We start from the raw sequence: 16300 nt of genomic DNA, 5'->3' as shown, positions 1-16300 counted from the left end.
CCCTAGAAAAATCAACCAACAGCACCACATTGTATAATTAAATATGTTTTGTTTAATTACAATTTTTATTTTTGGAATGTTTTATGTCATAAATTTTCTTTTAGGGGGCCATAAAGGGATTTACCGTACACAAGGGGGTCGCACGCCGAAAAAGTTTGAGAACCACTGTTGTAGGGACTGTCGTGCACTGCCAGAGCCTGATCACGCGAGGGGCCGCCCAGCCCGCCTGCAGCTTAAGCTACTTGACCAACACATAACCTCGTAAATCTCGCGATAACAACAACAATGCCCCGGTCCTCGGGAATGTCTGGAGTTCTCGCGATACTTGCCCCGGTCACTGAACCGTGCGCGGTGGGAGGGGAAAAAATGGCCGCTCGCGGAGCGACGCTCGCAACGATGAACGACAACAACACAAACACAATTCCCTCGAAATGTGACAGCTGACCCGAACCGACACCAGCACACACGTCGGCGGATGGGTATCGAGGCCGGCGGCGGGGGAGGACAGGAACGACAGCGTTTGTGTTTAAGTTATAATCTGAGGGAAAGAGGTGAGTTAGCTACCCTGCTAACGTTAGCCGCGCGCTAAACTGGAGCGGAACGAACCAGAACAAAATACTGAAACCAGACCAGAACAGTCGCTTTATCACTGCTAGAATGAGCGGACCGGGTCAGGACAGCGAGCCTGAGGCCAAAGTGCTTCATATTAAACGTCTGTACAGGTGAGAACGACGACACAGGCCGACACTATCAGGAAACACCTTTGCATTTTAACATATTTCTCTATGAAAACATGTTTACAGGGATCAGATGTTATTCTTTCATTAAAATATAAGATCGATTTAGACATTGTCATCGGCGTGTTCATCACGCTTGAACCTTTAATAGTCTAAACTGGAAATAAAATATTATTTGACGTGTGCATTTAGTCATTGCCTCTTAAACTTGACAAAAGATTTGCTTACATGTATTTGAAAAGGATGGATGTGGTTATCCCTTAGCACATGGGAATAGTTATAAAGGGATTTGGACATCAGAGCAGCTAAAATATTAATTTAATATTAAAATCAGTGTCTGTGTTTACACTTTACCATGAGATGTTTTGTATAAACATAACTTGGATAGGTAGTTTTATCTGAAACTTTAACATACATGTTATGGTTTAAAGGTGCAGTGTGTAGTTTTGAGAAGGATCTCTTGACAGAAATGCAAAATAATATACAAAACTATATTATCAGGGATGTATAATGACCTTTTTATAATGAACCGTTATGTTTTATTACCTTAGAATAAGATGTTTTTATCTACATACACAGAGGGTCCCCCTTACGTGGAAGTCGCCATTTTGTTCCGCCATGTTTCTACAGAAGCCCTTTAAGGACAAACTTTGTTTACAAAGTTGTCTCCATCGATGACATGTTTTCCAATGGCGGCTACCGTAGCTTCTCTGTGCGTTTCAAAAGCGAGAGATGATCAGTGGACTGAGCCGTTGGTTGCAATTTTCAACCTCACCACTAGAAGCCGCTAAAATGTACACACTGCACCTTTAAGGCTTCAATACTAAGCTCTTAGTATACATTTTTTTTTAAAGTAGAGATTATAGTTTTATTGTCTAAAATGTTGAATAAGATGTGCTGTCCTACTGCAGATGGGATGAATTTGGATACTTTAGAAAGGGAAGCTTTCAAAGATCATCTCAATGTCCGTTAGCATCCCAATCTACCTGATGTCATCCTACGTTCTGATTTTAGCTGTGCATTTGTTGTCAATACTATTTTTAAGTACAGCTATAAATACATAAGATCAAACCAAATGGTTTGCAAGCCATGAGAAAAGCATGTGCACACATTTATCAAGAAGTAGGAACAGCAAATCACTGGCTTTGGGTCATTTATGTATGTGTAGTTGTGTTTTTCGAGTGTTTCATCATTTTCTTTCTGTTCATGAAGAGCTGTGGTGGAAACGGTGCATAAGTTGGATGTTATAATCAGCAGCAAGTCTTCCTATAGGGAGGTCTTCAAACCTGAGAACATCAGCTTGAGGAACAAGTAAGCTATGTTTACTTTGAGAGATGCCTATAAAGTTGCATCTTATGGCTGTTGAGGAATTGTATTGATTTGCATTCCCTCCAACAGATTGCGGGAACTTTGTGTCAAGCTGATGTTTCTGCATCCGGTGGACTATGGACGCAAGGCTGAAGAACTGCTGTGGAGAAAGGTCTACTATGAGGTCATTCAAGTCATCAAGACCAACAAGAAGGTACTGTTGCCTCTTTGCTCGCATCTCATAATTTAGTTGCTCTGGTGTTACCCATCACAATACAGCGTGCTTTCTCTTGCTGTCTTTGCAGCATATTCATAGTCGCAGTGCTTTGGAGTGCGCCTACAGGACCCATCTGATTGCTGGGGTGGGCTTCTTTCAACACCTGCTGCTCTACATCCAGTCACATTATCAGCTGGAGCTACAGGACTGCATTGACTGGACGCACGTCACTGACCCACTTATTGGTAAGACATGCCACATTAAATTTTTATAAGGCACAATGGGGTGGTTTCTTGAACAGGGCTTATCCTAGTCCAGACCAAAATGCATGTTTGAGCTGCTTTAATTTCAAAACACCTTGTACTGATATATTTTAACATATATCAATACCATTGTTTTGTCTCAAGATGCACACTAGTACAGTTTTTTTTTTTTTTTGTAAGGTTTTTTGTTTAAAACTACTTAAATTTCCTAAAATAACTAAGGCGTAGTCTTGGATTAACCTAAACAATGTTCGGGAAACCGCCCCAATATGTAAGGTTTACATTAAAATATCCAAAAACTCCTACCACTTTATTGGTTTACCCTATAATGTACTGGTTATAAAACTTTTTTTTTCATTACCACATCCATGAACATGATTTTTGAGGCCTGTCAAACTGATTTCCAGTCGGCAGTGCCGGTAAAGACTACAACTCCCATCATTCCATGCTTTTTAAAGGGATAGTTCACCCAAAAATGAAAAGTACCCCATGATTTACTCACAGTCTAGCTGTCCTCTATGTATAGCATAATTTTTGTTTAGACGAATACAATCAGAGTTATATTAGAAAATGTCCTGGCTGTTTCAAGCTTTATAATGGTAGTGAATGGTGCTTCTGATTTGAAGCCCTAAAAAGCCCATCCATCTTTCACAGAAGTAATCCACACTGCTTCTGGGGATTAATAAAGGCCTTCTGTGGGAAAATAGGAAAAATATCAATATTTAAAACTTTACAAACCTAAAAAACTAGCTTCCATTAAGGACCAATGTGTATTCATGATAGAATGCGTTTCCAGTCTAGGACATAGCGTACGAGACATAGTGGCATAGCGATGAACGCAGAAACGCATGAAAAAACCTCAATATGCACTTGTCTAATATTGAAATCGAACATTTTCACAAATCACAATGAAATTTACATTTTTTGGAACATTGTGGTATTTTTTTACAAATGACTTAAATGTTTTTTACAAATTCATGTGCCCACATAATCCTTAATGTTTTCCCTGCCAGCATTTAAAAAAAATTTGCCAGCCAGTGGCAGCATTTTTTATGATTTTTACAAAAGTTTATTACCTTCCAGAAAATGTTCTTCTGTAAATATTTAAACATACAATATACCAAATGAAAAAACAGACCCTCTGCTTTAAAAAAAACCCATTTCATCCTATCTTCATTTCTTCTCTTTTTATCACTTCCAAATATGGGTATATTTCTTCAAAAATATTTGAAGTTTTAACTGTTTGGTCTAAGGGGATGCTTTAGTGTTTAACCTCTTATGAAACGGCTGAAATTCCACAAGGGGGCGTATTTGTTCTTTGACGTTGCACAATAACCGTGATACCCAAATGTAGCCTTTTAAGTCTTAAATGAGAAGTGAGAGTCGAACGAATGTCCGGTAGTGAACTAATTGTTTACAGCATTTATATTGTAATTCGGTCAGAAATGTCAAGATTGTGAGGGGAACAAATCGTTTTTGGATTAAAAGGTTTGGGTATTCCACTTCCTTGGACTTTTGGGGATTTATGAACAATTAGTTTTAGACAATTTCACCGAGGCAGATAAAGGGAAGGCTTTGAAATTAAGGAAATAACCTAAATCGGCGTGGCCCGGGTTCAGGTAAATAATTACTAGATTACAGTTTTATGACTGCTATAAATCATATTATGCCTTGTGTGTGGGCTTAATGGAATCCTGAGAGTCTAAGCTTTCAAACGATGTGCCGCATGACTGTATATTTTGAAGATGTAATGCTTCAAAGTTACAATGACGTTTATGCAGCCTCACGTCCAAGGGATTCTTATCGGGTTAATAAGTTGCGTAAGAGTGCCACCTGATGGATAATAGCAGAAATATGGATTGCCGTACAAACTTGTCATTGGCAGGGAAGCGTTTTCTCTTAATTGACAAGTTAACTTGTCAATGGCGGGGAAAGAGTTGATCAAAAACACAAAAACCTTCCTCCTTAAAACGATCTCTCTTTACTTCTGGGCACAGTGTATGGCAGATGGATGGGGCATGGAAAAACAGCCCAATGTTTAGCAAATAGCAACTTGACCCAACTTCCCACGATCCAATCAATTCTTGTTGAACGAATTCTGGTTCAGACCTACATTTTTTTTATTTCAAAAGCCGTTTCACTCGGCAGTGTTTCCGCTATATACATTCAACCGTGGCGGCCCGCCACTCCTAAAACATCCCCGCCACGCCTGCGGTTGTGGATAGAAGGGATACAGCAAACGAAATCTCGTTGGATGAGCACTGTTTTATCCTAATCCTTTAACCAAACCCAACTCTAAACACAAAATTTCACACGATTGTAGGATGTACTTGTATCTAATTTAGCCAGAACCGCTGTTTTCATCCTAATAATCCTACCTCCAAATCTAATCCTTAACTTTTCGGCATTTGCTGTATCCCTTCTAGACAAAACCCACAGCGGCAACTCGCAAAAAAGCTATCGAAATGTCCGCTCTGCGAGACTGGCTGTCTAGAAATAAATTCCTTTCTGGATTTGCGTTGTTCACTCATTTATAAATAAATCTCCTAAATTATCATAATTTCCTCCATGGGTTTAGTTTCATGCACAAATATATTTAAATCAACAGAGGATTATTAAGCTACGTTTCTGTTTTGAGAAATAATAATAATATAAATAAGCCTATACGAAATATGTTGCACTTAAATAATTATTAAATTGACAAAACGAATAAAAAAGTATTTGAGTTTCTGTTCTTTTTTGTGACGCGCTCTAAAACCAAACCAGCAGAAAGCACGTCATGTTTTTAATGATTATATATAAGCACAAGGTTTTCTCCTTATTGTGAGTTTACACAAATAAAAATACATCATTTGAAGTTTCGAATGTTGTTTTACTTTTATCTTTATGACAATAAATTTAGGGTAATTTAAGCTGCAAGGTCATCATATGATGTTCACCGGCGCATATATCTACACCAACACAGCGCAGGGCTGCGAGAAAAGACATTATTAAACTTTTGATTTAACATATTACGAGTTTTTTGGACATTCATTTGGAATCACTGTACTCATATTATCAACTTATCTGGCCATTAGTTATTCAGTATAGGCTTTAAGCGCAGCGCACTGCTGAGCGCTCAGCTGTCAGTCAATCGTCTGTGCTTTAGATCGACACTCACAAAGTTTCACATTAAATAAGATATTTGTCCAAAAACAAAAGGCTAAATACTGAATACTACTTATATGCGACTGCAAGACATTAATAGTCGAATCTGTTTGTAAGGAAACTTACATTATTCCCGTGGAAGAGAAGAACATTGGTAATAGAAACTTGAGGCAGACGGTGAGACTGTTTTATCTGTTTTCAGACGAAACAACAGGGTCGGGGTACCCGCGGGTGAACCGCATAATATTTGATCTAACGGGTGTAATAGGCTATTCGCGTGTCATTTGTGCTGTAGATGCAGGTCTGGACTCAATAGACAAGAGTAAAATGCGGGTCTAACACCCAAGACCAAAATTCGACTCGTTTTTAAATGTCCCGTGCTTATTTGTGTTTAAGATCTGTCTGAAGACCGGTAAAGGTTTATATTTAACTGCGCGATTTGCGGTGTGACCGGCTCGGGGTCACAGTCTTTATGTCAAATGGTACGGGTGTGAAATAAAATTGCTGCTGATGTCGGATAACTGGTCGGTTGTTCTGTCAATCACAGCGGTGCGGATTATCAAACAGGACTGCATGACTTTGTAACAGCTCTGGACGCTAAACACGAGGACGAACTTGCAATGCACACTACAAACTACAATGAAATACCCGAACTACGTACGTAGCTGTGTAACGTTTTTTTAAGAAAGTTTAGATCAAACATAGAAAAGCAATATGCTATAAATATAAGGAAAAGTAAATGACAGCGTGAAAATTATAAAAAAAATACATGTTAGTTTACTGTAGAGCCTATATTCTGCATAACATTTTTTTTACATTTATAATCATCATGGGCGCCCCCTGCCGCCACAGCTGAAAAAAATCCTAGAGGAAACACTGCTCGGATAAACGTCACCATGGGGAAAATAAGATAATCTTCTGTTTTATTGTGACTTTAAAATCCTAGTTTTAGATTTTTAGTTCCTGACAGGCGTTTTGTTTTGCTCTCTGTGCTTCTGCGTTCACGGGTACGTTATACACTGGAAACGCACTCTCTCATGAACGCGCCACAGTCTAGTTATTTTAGTGCAGTGGTGACCAACCCTGTTCCTGGAGATCTACTGTCCTGAGTTCATCTCCAACCCCAATTAAACACACCTAAACCTGGCAATCAAGCATTTCAGGGCTACCTAAAAATTAGAGTCAGGTGTGGTGAAGCTGAGTTGGAACTAAAATATACAGGAGGGTTGATCTCCACAAACAGGATTGGTCACCGCGGTTTTAGCGTGTTACTCACTGAAATGGGTTAAATGCAGAGGTCACATTTCGAGTATGCATTGCATATTTGACAATCTTGTCACTTTCACTTTTTTCTTTATTTTTTTTTTAAGCTGCAGGTTTTTGGGGACCTTTAGTTGTGAAAATTGCATATTGCATTTTTAATCAGATTTAATTTGAATTGAATGAGGTTCATGTTGCTACGTGTTAATTTTGTGGCTTATTAATTGATTAGGTAATTGTTCTTTTATATTATTGACTGTAGGTCGTAAGAAACCGGTCTCAGCCAGCCCTAAGGAGATGGAGTGGGCCCAGATGGCTTGTCACAGGTGCCTTGTGTACTTGGGAGATCTCGGTAAGTGTGTTCTCACTTGATGTCTGATAAAATCTAACTGTTTTGAACCTACTTAAGCTGTGCAGTGATTTCATGTCCTCATTACTGGAAATAAACGCTGCATGTTAATGTTTGCTGTGCGTAGCGCGGTACCAGAATGAACTGGCGGGAGTGGAAACGGAGCAGCTGGCCGAGCGCTTTTATCACCAGGCCCTGTCTGTCGCTCCTCACGTCGGTAAGAGATTCATTACTTCTCACATCCTACAGACACATTCTTCTGGCACCAAACAGCATGCTTTTCGTGAATATATCTGTTGGTGAATTTTTATATGCAAAAAAGTGTAATTAAATTTCATGCGGTTGACTTGAGAATTGTGTGTCTTTTACAGGAATGCCGTTTAATCAATTGGGTACACTGGCTGGAAGTAAATTTTATAATGTTGAAGCTACTTACTACTACTTGCGCTGGTAAGCAAATAAATACATGTTTTCAAAATTAAGTATTATGATGTTTTTGGGTTCATATCTTAGTTATTTTGGGGATAAATGGCGATAAAAATATGTATTTTCTACGAAGTTAAGCTAAAACCTCATGCAAGATGTCACAATCACCTTGGGCAGAAAGCTAACGTCTGACCTCAGTATACATTTTAGGGATGCACCGATACTGGTATCGGGTATCGGCCTCGATACCACATTTTCTAAAGTACTCGTTAAAAGTCCCCCGATACCTGGAATCGATACCACGGTCTGAGAAATGTCTATGTTTGAGCAGCGTGTAAGGGGTTAATGCTTCTTGGGTTGTCCAAAGTTAGGTCGATTGGACCATAACTGGACAAGAGAGCGACATTCGCATTTACACTTGGTGTTTTAATCCGTCTCTTTTGTCTACTTTCGACCTCTCTTCCTCATGTTTGAGTGTCTGTGTGTGTAAGAAAGAGAGACTTTAAGAAAACAGCAGTGCATTAATACACATATTTGCTGCTTTTCATTTAAAGTTATGATGTTACTGCAGTTATTTAATCATTACACAGAACTAAAAACAAAAGTCCGTCAGAGGGACTGATGATTATTTGTAGGGCTGGGTATCGATTCAGATGTTTCAGATCGATTCGATTTCGATTCACAAGCTATCAAATCGATTCGATTCCGATTCTCAATTACATTTTCGATTCCGGATATTAGGTAGGTTTTTATACTCGATACTCGATTCTCGATTCAACTCAATGAATATAGATTTAATACACATACTATATTAATAAAAAAGAACAGTGAACAGCAGTTTACAAGTGGGTAATTAATAAAAAGAAATTAAAAGCCACAACATGTCTTGCTTGCAAAATCTAAAATGCTTCCATTCCTTCATTCAATGTTTGCGGAAGTAAATATGGAAAAAAATCGATTTTGCTCTTTAAGAATCGATTTTTAATCGACCACGTTTTAAAAAACGATTAATCGTAAAATCGATTTTTTTGCCCAGCCCTAATTATTTGTCACATACACTAAAGTATGATGAATGTTTAAAAAATGTTGTGTGTTGATAACTCATGCATGATCCTGACAGACTGGTTTTCCCTGTTGAACAGCATTCAGTCAGAGACTCCCTTTGATGGTGCTTATGGGAATTTAAAGCGTCTTTTTGACAAGGCAGCCAAGATGTACCATCAGGTGAAGAAACAAGAGATGAAGAAACTGTCACCATCACGCCAGAGGTGCATTCCTTAACTTTTTAAGACACATTCTCCCAAATAAAATAAAAATGTGCTTTTTATTTACTCATCCTCAGGCCATTCGAAAAAAAAAATTAGTAGAACAATAAAGAAGATGTTTTGCAGAAACCGCAGTGCTTTGTGATTCATATAATGCAAGTCAGCAGTTTACACAAGTTTGAGAGTTCAAAAAGCAGATGTGTACAATGCAAAGTAATCCCAATGACACCTGGTGACATATTGATGTCTTGTGAGGCCTATTGATCGTTTTTTGCAATAAAATTGAATGTTATTACAACGTTATTAGCATTGAATGGTATTAGCGTTAGCCTCTTGTGCAATCCTCTTGTGGTGCTTGTTATCGGTAGGCAAACCAACCTCTTAATGCCACCTATAGATCGGTTGGATAAAGCGCACTTCCTGTATATATTTCCTGTGTATTTATATCTCATGTTTGACAGAGGCTCTGCATTAACATCAATAATGTTGTAAGTAATGTTCAATTTCTTGCAAAAATCCATCGATTGGCTTCCCAAGGCGTCAATATGTCACCAGGAGCCGTGGGCATTACTTTTGTATTGAAGATATCTGATTTTTTAAACTCTCAAAGCGGCGGAAAACGTTGACTTGCGTTAATTAACAAAACAATAAATTGGATGGCCTGAGGGTGGCTGCAAATTTTATTTGGGCGGGGTGGACTATCCCTTTAAACAATAAAATCATTTTTTGTTATTAGATCATAAAAAGCATCTTAATTGAGGGGCCGGAGATAGAACAGTGATGATGACTTTTGGAGAAACGGCAGGATCTTTTTGTCTAGTTCACAAAATCATTTCAACGAGTTTCCTTTATTAAGACATCTAACGTTAATGTCATTGTGGATAAGCATAAACATATCAGACAACAATTGTCGGAAAAGGCAGTGTTTTAAGCTGGAAATACAACAAATAAAGTTAAAACAGCCGTTAATAGAGTCCGGTCTTTAACTCAACACTGTCAGCTATCGCATCTTGAGACGCGGGCGCGGCGATCGAGTTGAACTTGTGGACCAAAGCGCGAATATAAACACGTGACACAGCTGCTCGCACCAATCACGTGACTCGCGCTCTGCAGCTCATGCTGTATGAAACAGACGCACGTGCATCAACTCGTAACTGTAGGGCCCGTTGTCTAACTTACTACATTTATTCTAGAGATGTCTTTTTTACAGACTACATAAAGGGCCGGATCAAATTACCTTGGGGGCCGGGTTTGGCCCGCGGGCCGCCAATTGAAAAGCCCTGCCCTAGAAACTAGATATCTATGCATCTGAGAAAATATATGTCTTTCTGGGTCTGTTTTTAACAAAAACTTTCTTACTTTAGGTCAAAAGACATCAAGAGACTGCTGGTGAGCTTCATGTATTTGCAAAGTCTGTTGCAGCCCAAGAACAGGTAAGTGGATTACATGAAGAGTTTGATTCCAAAACGTAGTAAATCCATTTTGACTAATTTCGGTAAAAATGTTTTTTCTATACCAATAAAAGTGACAAGATAAAAACCACTATTTTCTGTTACAAACTTTCACATAGCTTCTTTAGGTTATAATAAAATAAAAAATTCAAATCCATAATTTGATTTTCAAAGATTTATTATAAAAACTGATTTTTTTTCCACAAAATGCAATAAATCCATCACAAGTTTGTTTTTTCAAAATGTTATTTAATCAATATATAAATGTGCATTCCTCTTTCCATGTTATATTCATTTAGTTGACTAGTGGTATACACTGATTAAACAAATAAACATTAATGGCATTAATCAAAACACTTACTTTGTCATCCTTCGGATGTTGTCGCTGAACTTTTTTGACAGAAATCAGCTGTAAAATGTTTTGGTCCTGCTCGATTTTCGTTGACTTCGGGTAAAATAATGCAAAGTTTTTCATAAGATCCCCTGGGGTCAATGTGTTAGCATGACAAAAGCTTGATGCTTGTGTGAGAACAAGCAACAGCTATTCCTTCGCCCAAGTGCCTCTCACGTAAATTCAATTTTTGATGGCTTATGTTTCTTCCCCCCCACATAAAACCACCACAGGTTTATCAATGCCATCAAAATTACTATTTTGATTTTGTTTGTTTGTTTGATCACGAAGGATAAAGTAGATGAGGAAAACTAGGATTGCGTGTGTATTCAACGCGCCACCATTAATGTTTACAATGCGTGGAAGGGTGCGCTGTGATTGGTTAAGTAAGGGATAATGTAGAGGCAGCCGGTAGTTATTGGGAAATAAGCCCCGACAGTGTGATCAGGACCCGACGCGAAGCGGAGGGTCTTGTATCACACTGAAGGGGCTTATTTCCCAATAACTACCGGCTGCCTCTACATTATCCCGCTTATTACACGGCTACTTGCCACATAAGAAAAAAAATGGACATGAATATGAATTTGAAACATTTTATTGGCATATTTGTTTTAAATGAACATTTTTATCCTTCCGCGAAACTTTGCACAGATGCATAAAATGATCGTAATACCTTATTAAGATCCTCTGCTTCATACTTGTCTCCATTTTTTTCTCTTTTAGCCAGTCTTTGAGAAGTTTTAATGCCCATTCTGTATTTTTTTGTGTGTTGGCTTCGTAGCTGTCATGCTCTATTTTGTCAAGTTCAGTCTCAGTAAGCTCTCTGTGTCTTGTCGTGGTTGTCCAGTGTTTGTCACAAGATGGCGCCAAACAGACAGTAATCTTTATTGATCTTTATTGGCGCGGAGCGATTTTACTCGTGCAAGTAGTCCGGCTATGCGTTATTATTTTGGAGCGGTTATTATTTGAAAAGAACGAACCTGCAAATGTCTCAACTGACCAATCAGAATCAAGCATTCCAGAGAGCCGTGTAATAAGCAGATTTATTGCATTCTTCAATAAAGGAGGACTGCCGTTTGTCGCAGTTCGAAAAAAAGGGAGAAAAGATGACAGAATAACACGGTGTATATCGGATTTTGCGTAAAATGAAGAATGGACTTTTTAATACTGACCTGATGCAATACTGATTTTGGCGTTTATCGCGTTTTGGAAACAAGCTCATATATTCATATTTCAACTTAAACTTATAACCTGATCCTGAACTGATAACCTCCCATCCCTTTAGTTTGATGGAGACTGAGTTGACGTCACTGTGCCAGTCGGTGCTGGAGGACTTTAATCTGGTGCTGTTCTACCTGCCACATCCTACTCACGGCAGCCAATCAACCGGCGAGGAGGAGGAAGAGCACGACTCCATCTGCTCTGTGTTACCTGACAGCCTCATATTCAAGATGGTGGTGACTTGCCTTATGGTGGTTCACAGGCTGAAGCGAGGAGGTAAATATACACTAAAATCAGATCAATGGTGGAAGTGTCAAAAAAGCTTTCTGATAGTCATGATTTAAAAGGTGCAGATCATTGTTCTTACTCTCATAGATTAATTTCTGTCTTCTCTGAATTTACATTTTAGCCTCAAAGCAGTACAGTGCCTCCATCGCCTTCACATTGGCTCTGTTTTCACATCTGGTCAATCATGTGAACATTCGACTGCAAGCTGAACTGGAGGAGGGCGAGAGTGACGTCACGGCCCTGCGCACTGATAACACAGGTGCGAATAAAAGCAATTCATTACTGTTTATCATTTATCTGTGTGTGCATTTTGCCTGACACTTAATAAGTGTTTTTTGCATCATTTCATGCAAAACAAAGTTGGAAGTTATCATATATCTGAGTTAAATCTGTGTTATGTTAAAAGGAAGTATATGTATATGATGCCATATAACAACATGTTATGTTTTAAACAACACCATGTATCTTAGAAAGTAGCTTTGTCCTTGTTTTATAAGGCAGTATGTAAATCCTTAAAATGCTGTTTGGTAGACAGCTTACAAGGAACGTGACTACTCGAAAATTACTTTCATACTTTTTTTCTTAGATGAGCCTGAGGCCAGAGATTCCAGTGAAGCTCCCTCTGAAGACAGAACCCTGCAAAACGGCTCTCTGGAGGAGGACGAGGAGAAAGAAAATGATGAAGAAGAGCCTACAGGGAATGGAAGGACGGCGGAGGTAAAGAAAGCACTGGAGAAGAAGAGGTCAGCAGAGGAGAAGCAAAAACAAAAGAGGAAGTTCTCGCGTCTATCCATGCTCCGCCGCAGACGATGTGCTCACAAGGAGGACGAGAGCGACCTGAGCGAAGGCTTTGAGAGTGATGAAGAGGAGGATGAGGAAGATGCCGTGCCGGTGGACGGTCTTGGATCTTCCAGGGTCCAGATGAACTCTTTAGCGAGAGAAGGGCGGAAAGAACCGCTGGCAGTGGATGGCCGCTGGGAAAGCGGTTCGGAGGAAGAAGAAGGGGGCACGGCTTTTGACGTCGAGACGGATTCCGACATGAACAGTCAGGAATCTCGTTCGGACCTGGAAGACATAGAAGATGCAGAGAATGCGCCACAACATCAGCAACCAGAGGAAGATGAGCAGCCACAACCATCCAGGGAAGAAAACTCAACCCCGCCAGCAACCAATGGCCCTCTAGTTACTAACGATGCCAGCATCAGCAGTAACCTACAGGCCATGTCTTCTCAGCTTTTCCAGTCCAAGCGCTGCTTCCGTCTTGCTCCCACCTTCAGCAATGTGCTGCTCCGCCCCCCGGCTACCACTAACCCCACCTCAGACTCCAACCCTAAACATTCGAAAGAAACCACACCCCTTCCAGAAAAAACATCTAGCAACATGAGTCCAGAGATTGTTAATGGGACGAATGACAATGGTGCGTGGCTTAAGATAAATCTCTCTTTCATTGTTTGCCATTCAAAATGTATCCAGCAACTGTGGCATCTTTGTATAGATGTAAGCAATTTTTGCATGCTTATATCTTAAAGGATTAGTCAATTTTCAAAAAAAAAATCCAGATAATTTACTCACCACCATTTCATCCAAAATGTTGATGTCTTTCTTTGTTCAGTCGAGAAGAAATTATGTTTTTTGAGGAAAACATTCCAGGATTTTTCTCATTTTAATGAACTTTAATGGACCCCAACACTTAAAAGTTTTAATGCAGTTTAAAATTGCAGTTTCAAAGGACTCTAAACGCGAGGCATAACGAAACGATTGTTATTTTTGGCAAGAAAAAAAAAAATCTGCACTTTTAAACCACAACTTCTCATCTTCCTCCGCTCCTGTGACGCACCAGCGCGACCTCACGTAATACGTCATCACGTCAAGAGGTCAAGGATGATGTATCGAAACTACGCCCCAGTGTTTACAAGTGTGGAGAAAGAGGACCGTTCCAACGTTGTTGTATGTAGAATGATACTAATTAATGTCTTTGTGTCAGTTTATTGTTTAAAATGGTCCCCAAATGTGCGTTTCATATATGTAACACGTGACCTTTCCACGTCATTACGCAATTACGTGTGGTTGCGCTGGCTCGTCACACAGCCGGAGGAAGAAGAGAAGTTGTGTTTTAAAAGTGATTTTTTTTTTTGCTATTTTGGGATCATTTAGAGTCCTTTAAAAACTGCAATTTTAAACTACATTAAAACTGTTAAGTGTTGGGGTCCATTAAAGTCCATTAAAATGAGAAAAATCCTGGAATGTTTCACTTTCTTCTCTATTATTCTCTATATATTTCTACTCTCTATTCTCTATTATTTTCTATACTCAGATGCTGACTCTGATTCTGAAGGCAGCGTGCACAGCAACCAATCGATTCCCAGTGAAAAAACCCTTTCTGAGCGCCTGGAGATTCTGACCAATCAGGATCTCATCCAGATAGTGAAGGTCTTTTTGGATTGGCTGAGGACAAACACCGACATCATCCTCATGTGTGCTCAGGTACGTCAATTTATCATAAGCGGCAAAACCATTATTTTATCTCCCTGTATGCACACTGAACTTGATCTTTACAGAGTTCTCAGAGCTTGTGGAACAGACTCTCAGTCCTGCTTAACTTACTACCTGAGGGCACCAAGATTTTGGAAGCAGGTGAGAAAAATCTACCAAAACGTCTTTTATTTTTCCTGAAAGTCGTATGCTTGAGGAAGATGTTTTTTTTGGATTCTTTTACAGATCTAGGCTTAAATAAAGAGGTGGCAGAACTCCTAAATGAGTCTGAGCGGCCCGGTTTGGTCCAGACGTTGCTTTTGCCTGAGGATCTGGCACTCCGCCATCTTCCTGCCCTCAGCTCGGCCCATCGACGCTTGGACTTCACTAGCCAGAGACCTTCTCTTAGCCCTTTGGAGGAGGTAACCGTTACTGTCCCACGCATTATGTATACAAATATACTGTGGTCACCTGGACACCATACATTAGATGAGCTATTAACACTATTGAAATTCATTTATTCTTATATGTTCACATGCAAGAACAGAAAATGTAACTTTTAGGTAGTACTGTAAGCACTACAGTACAAGCTACAGCACTAACTGAGTGTTTGATGAGAAGGCAGGTTACGTTCCGTTTAATAAAAAAAAATTTGTGTGATATTGAACTGGAATGCAGTCAGCAAATCTATTTACTTAAAGGTGCATTAGGTAACATTTTTACCTTACGCTGAAATTTATGACACGGCTTCTTATCCATACAGAGACCGGATGAAAAAGGAGATAGTTTAGAGAAAAGTAAGATAGGGAAGTTAGACTACTGTTGTTGTTGTTGTTGTTGTTGAGGATGTGCGTGAGGACACTCAAGTTTTCATTAGTGCGATTAACACGATAAACATTCGAGTCTAGTATGAGTAAATCATAGGCCACCACCAGCTTTGTTGTTTAAAATAGTTTTTATTCACCATCCATATATATTTTTGGGTCTCTATTAAGATGCAAAAACTTTTCATACTTTTCTGCAATAAAAATGCAATTAAATAACCATCAAACTTGTGTTTATTTATAGAAAGTGCTCAGCAGGCATGCAGGTGTCTGTGTTAAAGCTCCCTAATGTAAAGAATATAACTCGCAAGTATCTTAATGTGAAGTAATGCAAAGGACAAACAATTATTTTCTCCCAGCTGATTAGAACATAAAAGCTTTTATAACATTGTGTAACTGTGATTGAACATTCACTCACTGTTTCTGTGAAATCTCATGTTTCCTCTTTTCTCTTTTTGCTGCTGTCCAGTGTGTGGTGCGCTTGGGCTGCATTCGCAGCTTTGGCCACTTCCTCACAAATCTCCAAGGCAACGTGCTGCACTTCAACCCAGAGGCAGGCATCTTCACCAGCATCAGCCAATCAGAGCAGGAGAACCTCATTCAGCAGGCCAAGGCCCAGTTCCGTATGGTAAATAACATGCATTTAATAAAGTAATTGATAACGCTCAACATAAAATGTAG

At 39.3% G+C, this 16300-nt stretch overlaps 1 protein-coding gene across 1 annotated transcript in view; it reads left to right on the top strand.

The window, feature by feature from the left end:
* Nucleotides 1-333: 333 nt before the first annotated feature.
* The window catches only part of smg5 (SMG5 nonsense mediated mRNA decay factor), a 28780-nt gene continuing 12813 nt past the window's right edge, over nt 334-16300 (top strand). Inside the window, exons 1-16 of the mRNA XM_065298817.2 lie at nt 334-722; nt 1950-2048; nt 2136-2259; nt 2351-2507; nt 7195-7284; nt 7409-7498; nt 7653-7731; nt 8850-8975; nt 10337-10405; nt 12100-12311; nt 12445-12582; nt 12910-13740; nt 14638-14807; nt 14882-14957; nt 15042-15217; nt 16089-16247. Of these exons, the coding sequence (XP_065154889.1) occupies nt 658-722; nt 1950-2048; nt 2136-2259; nt 2351-2507; nt 7195-7284; nt 7409-7498; nt 7653-7731; nt 8850-8975; nt 10337-10405; nt 12100-12311; nt 12445-12582; nt 12910-13740; nt 14638-14807; nt 14882-14957; nt 15042-15217; nt 16089-16247 (2661 nt within the window). The 5' untranslated portion in view covers nt 334-657. The remainder of the gene's footprint in view (nt 723-1949; nt 2049-2135; nt 2260-2350; nt 2508-7194; nt 7285-7408; nt 7499-7652; nt 7732-8849; nt 8976-10336; nt 10406-12099; nt 12312-12444; nt 12583-12909; nt 13741-14637; nt 14808-14881; nt 14958-15041; nt 15218-16088; nt 16248-16300) is intronic.

This window comes from Paramisgurnus dabryanus, chromosome 13, assembly GCF_030506205.2.
Source record: "Paramisgurnus dabryanus chromosome 13, PD_genome_1.1, whole genome shotgun sequence".
Classification (NCBI taxonomy): Eukaryota; Metazoa; Chordata; class Actinopteri; order Cypriniformes; family Cobitidae; genus Paramisgurnus; species Paramisgurnus dabryanus.
Note: the sequence above shows the minus strand (reverse complement) of the source record. Positions and strands in the feature narration are given on the sequence as shown.